We start from the raw sequence: 6,000 nt of genomic DNA on the forward strand, positions 1-6,000 counted from the left end.
GTCCGCCTGGCTAAAAATAAAATTTTGAAATGCCTAATTTGCATATTTATGGTTAGCATTTTAATTTGCTTTCACTGTATCTGCCGCCTAAAAGTACGCTTTGAGTTGTGTACATTTTTTCTTAGTTGCGGGAAATTCCGCTTGTTTGCTGTAACGGCGCTTTGAAATGGAAAATTTTTAATTTGTTTTATCGTAAGGAAAATTCGTTAAGCTTCTTTGCAATGTTTTCATAGATTAATGCGATACAGTCGTGACCAGCTCAATAATATAAGATTGTAGCTATAGTGCTAAGCAATACCATATATTAAATAAATAAAATTGAGGGACATATAAATATAAATAAATATAAATGTTTTTATTATTTGTGATCTGTAAATTATAAACTTTTATAAGCTTTTTAAAAGAGGTAAGAGTTACAAAACAGGCAGAGAATGTTATATGTATGAATGCATTATGTTTATTAATGTAGCATATTTTATCTTAATTGGGTTTGATTAATGACAAACAAGTATATAAATTGTCAATATACAACGCTAAGTTTCTTATATGGTATATTTATATACTATATTTTTCTGACACCTTAAATTATTTTAATATTTATTTAGTGTCTCTTCAAATATACCTCATAATTTTCTTATTTTAAAATGTCACATCCAGACATCACGATCCATAAGGAAACGATTAAAGCAATGTGAGAGATATGTCCAGCTGGAAGAGAAGCATTCCCCATCCCCTTTCCCATCATCAAAGTGCTAATCTCAGCTCACTGGTCCGTTCAAGCGCAACCAAAAACCTGTTAGCAACTCGTGTGTTGAGAATTTACATAAAAAACAAATAATAACATGAACAAATGTTATTAAACAAACCGTTTGCAAGGCTGGTTACGTTTAAGGGAACGCGCAAAGCCTTTATAAAGTGCCAACATTTGGGGGAAGAGTCACAGAACACCTTTGAGTGTCGAAAAGGAACGCAAGTGTGGATTATCTGAGAATCATGAAATTTATTTTGGTGTTAGGTAAGTAAACGTTGTAATGTTGTATATAAAGAGATCAATAGAAGAAATCAAGAAAATGAGCAAGTTTAATTATTTTGATTTTAGACTTCAACTGATAAAATGGCTCTCTAAATCTAAAAGTGTATTAAAAAAAAATTTATATTTCTATTTTGGACATTATCTTTAATTTTGAATAGCAATTCCAATTCTTTCCTGTTTTTAAAAAGCAGTCAATACCAATAATTTGGAATTTAATAATGTTTAAAAATGTAATAGTGGCCACTTAAAAATACAGTTAAAAATGCAAGAATAAATATTATTTCTGTCTCACGTACAACAAAAATATAAAGTAAAACCTCGAACTTCCGCAGCCATCCTTTCGCTGGGACAAGCCGCAGAGGTGCCCCAAGCCACGGAAGCCACAACGACAACCACGGCGGGGAAGTCCCAGCAAACTGAGCTGCCCGCTCACATCCAGAACCTGATAACCAGCCACGTCAATCATGTGCTCCAGCACATAAAGAACAAACCTCAGGGCTCGAACACATTGACTGGGCCGGTGGATTGGAATGGGAGTGGGAGTGGGAGTGGCGCGCCAGTGGTCAAGCCCTATCCAGATCTCCTTCCACCATTGGCACACTCTGGTGATGTCCTTGCCACTCCCCCTGCCAACCGCCCAGAGGTTGCACCTGCGTTGCAATCTGGCCTACAGCCGGTGCAAGCTGGCCATCCACAGGTGAGGGTTACCAATCACCAGGCCACCGGTACTCTGATCCACCAAGGAAGGCCGGTGGTGCAGAACAAGGTGGTGATGCCGCCGGTGGAGCAGGTGGTGCTCCCGCTGCCCGGTCAAGAACCCATCGATGTGGCCGAAAAGCTCCATAAACTGCATCAGCATGTGACAAAGGTGATGCAACAGGCTGAGAAGCAAATTCCTTTGGCTGTGAACCAAGCAATTAAACAAAAGAAGGAACATCAAGCGCAGAAAGAAAAGGAGCAGCTCCAAAAGGATAAGGAAAGTAGCAAGGAACACGAAAAAGACAAGGAAGATAAGGGGGATCATAAGGATCAGGAGTCATCCGAAACCACTCCCCATCCAAGTGCATCCAAAACGGGTCGCGCTCTAGTAATTCCCGACAAAGTATCCAATATAGTCAACAAAGTCCATGCCCACATCCCCCAACTGATTTCCCTGCATCGCGAGGAAATGAAACTGGGAAAATGTAATTTCCAGTGTCCCAAAGCAGCTTTATCCGTATGTGCCAGCAATGGCAAGTGTGTGGTCAATTTTCCAGGCCAATGTGAACTGAGTCAATGGAACTGCTTCAACACCAAGAACGGTAATGGCTTAATTACACCTTCGAATAATTCGATATTTAATATGCTAAATCTATTCTTTATTTTGTGCAGTTTTCCACCAGGTGCACGATGCCGAGTGCCAGAACACAATCACGTGCTATCAGAGGGATATGATGTAACCTATCCCGGGGGAGGCGAAGCAATTACTCAAACGAATTTACATAATATTCCAAGACAAATATGAAAACTTAAACTTAAATTCAAAATAAAGGTACTCAAAAAATTTATAGACATTATGCTTTCTTTATTTTTAGATGTGGATGTGAAAAAGCAACTATTTTAAATTAAATACGGTATATATTTGAAAAACTGGTCCAAGTTATAAAACTCTCTTTGGCTTGTAGAAATTCTTGTAAATTTGCATTCTGAAAGTTATATATGAGACCTCAGTACAAACAAATACATTTATTTAAATTCTTCCCAAAAAAAAGGACCTTAGATCATAAAATTAAAAATTTTTTCATTTAAATTTCGGAATAAATATGGAATTTATTTTTACAACACAATCTTCAACATATTAGGGAAAATAATCAGTATCGTGTCCCACTTTACTTCCTTAGCGAATAAGCAACCACATTCCATTTCCACGCCATTTTCCGTATCTGCCGAGAGTTGTTTGCATGACATTTTATCTTCACTTTTGCCACACTTTCACAATTGCCGGGAAATCGCAGGGATGTCCCATCTGCTCCTGGCAAGCGAACGATTGCGCGGCAATCATCCAATTTGTCAAAATGGCTTATTAACGGATTTGGGTAATAGCACCGCCCGAGAACGGGCCACGAGCGTATCGGAGTTGGCTCAAATAAATGCCATTATCATTGATTTGCCAATACAAATGCCACAAAACTGACAGCGCCCAGGGGATGGGGTTTGGCGTTCGAGATTGGAGCTTGGCCAAAAGCGGAACAGACAGCTGGGTACCGACTTGGCCAACACTTATTCAGAGCGCTTATCACTGAAATGTTGCCACATGTAGCGCTGCTGCGCAGGATCCCCGAATGGAAACTGGGACCCGTTTCGAATGTGAGACCACCAAGCGATAACTGCTGAAAATGGTCTATGCAAATTGCAGTTTCGCCAATTAAAAAGCACTTTTGGTCAGCTAACGGAGTTCAAGGGAAGTTCACAAATGGCTTGGTGTTTTCTTCTGTTTCTTCTTTTTTGTTATCTCAGAAAAAGATTGCTATCTCGTTGTGGGCACCTATCAATTCCTCCAACCTATATTTTACATATATCCATGAATCAACATGGTAGGTTCGGCCAGGCCCCCATCCTTGGCTGTTAACTATTCGCTGTAGCATGCGGAATCTACGACATCTATTCGCCTTTTGGGGCCCATAAATTTTCCACTTTTTCATCCGCGGTTCCCCCGGGAGATCTTCGGACTCCAGCCCCTCTGTTCAATTCTCCGCCGTGTTCTACAAATGTTTGACTTAGTTTCGCCCCATCTGACTGCCTGCTGCGTGTCTGGACTTCTTTTCTCTGTTTTTGGCCAGGTCCGCAGTGCCACGCATGCGTCTTGGCCATTATATTCCCTTTTCCCCGCTGGAAAAAAGCACAAAAAAAGCGCCGTACAAAAAAAGCGCCGTTAACTCTGCCGCTCGCTTATCTCAGCCAAATGCTTTGGTTTGTGGCTTTAGCTTAGCCACACTTACTTCTCCCAGTGCACTGTACGGAAAACCTCAATATTATGAAGAAAAATAGTATCTTGCAGACTTTCTCGATATATATTTACGGTTTTCAATTATATTAAAATATTTGTATTGCCTCTAAATTAGCCTAATAATTGACTATTATTCAAAATCAATTAATAAATAAATATAGGTTTTTTTTAAAGTTAATGGAATTGAAACCATATTTTTTATCATGCTTTGAAATCACTGCATAAGCAATAATTTTTGGTTCACCAAAACATTTTATTTTTTAAATTCTTATTTAAAGTTAAAATCTTTAATTAAATTAATTGTTCAAATTTCAATTTTTGATAAAAACTTTTTTGATCTAAATGTTATGACTTTTAGTTATATTACTAAATTAAGATTTGATACACTTATTGTTAGTAAAAAAAAAGTTAGTTAGTTATTATGTGAAAACATTTTAAGCAAAATTTAAAAAAAAATTCATAAAAATAAATGTTGGCTTTTATGCTTTTAGGGGTCATAAAAATATTATACCTAGATATATAAGAAACATGTTCTACATTGTATGTTTAGACTTACTTAACCATTTCAATAATTCAAAAACAAAAAAATAAAACAAAAACAATTTGGTTTTGTTTCCGTTAAAGTTATTAAGAAGATATTAAAATATCTTATTTGATCTGAAAAACTAGGGGGAAAAAAGAAAGTCAAACATTATGTTCTTGTACATTTCTACATTTATTGTTAATTTTGCATTATTGCTCTTTTTGCAGTGTGTGTAGGCTGTCTCTGGTTAATGCCGAATGCGTGAACTGTGGGCCGTGCTGCATTTGTTGGCTTGGATAGCCCCGGCTGCAGCCATCAAGCCAACCAGCTTCTGCTCCTGCTGGCGATTCTGCTCCTTTGGATGCAGAGCGGAGCGGAAATGCAATTAACACTTTGGGCCGTAATTGCGTGCCAAATGCATTTCGTTGGCTCTGTGGCCGGTTCACATTGGCAATGGCCAGTGGAGAATCAGTGAAGTGGAGGCAGAAACAGGAATATGGGTTCCTACTAGCAGTCTTGTTTTGATTTTCTTGGCTCATTTGCAAGAAATGTGCCCATAAATCAATTTCGAAATGCTTGTTGACTACTGTCTTCTCTGCAATACTTCTCAGTAGAGCTCCTTTCTCCTATCTGCACTCCTTGTTTGTGGAGGTGGCATTCTCGGAAGCTTCAAAGTTTTAAAAAGGTTACATGAGCTTCAAGTAAAATGCTATTTCTTGGGCCTTCAGGTATTTGAAAAATTTCTGGGTGGCTTTACAGGGTGTTGTTAGGAATTCTGGTGAAATGTTCGCCTTTATGTAGCATTTATGCCTTTAAAGTTATTTAATTATCTTTTATAGAAGAATCGTCCGTTCGGTAACAAATTCTGAATATTTATTGATTATTCCAAATCGAGATTTATGGATTATTGTTTGACTGCAAATAACAATGAGTATTTATGATCGCATTCCAAAATAGCCAGCAACAAAAAATTTCCTTTTTTATTTACTTTGAGTTATGGAATAGAAGAGAATTTTACCAAATGATTTCTTAGGCTGTTATTAAAGAAAAAGTTTATTTTTTTGCCTCTTCTTTATTCTTAACTTGATCCCCTGAACCATATAATTTCGCTTTCATTTTATGTTCTGCGAACCATAAATTGGCTCCTTAACTTGTTTTATTCTCTACCAATTATCCGCGATTTCCACGCAAATGCCTACCAATTTGGTAATTCCTGGTGGGAATGACTTGCCGCAGCATTTCCTGTTCTCTGATTCTCCCACATTAAATGCTCGCCCCAACTTTGTTTTTCATTTAAGTGAAATTAATTGAGTAATTTGATGCGAAATGTTTGCGACACGCAGAGGAAAAGATGGAAAAAGTGGGGAAAATGAAAACAATTCCACAACCAAGACCGAGAAGGGGGCGGTGGGCGGAGGGCGGATAGGGAAATGCGGCAGATGCAGATTATAAAATGCC

The 6,000-nt window shown here is 38.0% G+C and overlaps 1 protein-coding gene across 1 annotated transcript; it reads left to right on the top strand.

The window, feature by feature from the left end:
* Positions 1–891: 891 nt before the first annotated feature.
* Positions 892–2,559, top strand: LOC108041031. Its single transcript, XM_017118799.2, has 3 exons — positions 892–1,015; positions 1,366–2,334; positions 2,405–2,559. Exons 1-3 carry the CDS (start codon positions 994–996, stop codon positions 2,470–2,472), a joined length of 1,059 nt encoding a protein of 352 aa, XP_016974288.2. The 5' UTR covers positions 892–993; the 3' UTR covers positions 2,473–2,559.
* The last annotated feature ends 3,441 nt before the right edge of the window (positions 2,560–6,000 follow it).

This window comes from Drosophila rhopaloa, unplaced genomic scaffold (assembly GCF_018152115.1).
Source record: "Drosophila rhopaloa isolate 14029-0021.01 unplaced genomic scaffold, ASM1815211v1 contig_191, whole genome shotgun sequence".
NCBI classification, from domain to species: domain Eukaryota; kingdom Metazoa; phylum Arthropoda; class Insecta; order Diptera; family Drosophilidae; genus Drosophila; species Drosophila rhopaloa.

Bases quoted from the DNA above. Each gene is read 5' to 3' on its own strand.
- LOC108041031 (XM_017118799.2), top strand. From the start codon at position 994: ATGAAATTTATTTTGGTGTTAG. The intron at 1,016-1,365 runs GTAAGTAAACGT...GAACTTCCGCAG, and splicing joins GAAATTTATTTTGGTGTTAG to CCATCCTTTCGCTGGGACAA. The intron at 2,335-2,404 runs GTAATGGCTTAA...TATTTTGTGCAG, and splicing joins CTGCTTCAACACCAAGAACG to TTTTCCACCAGGTGCACGAT.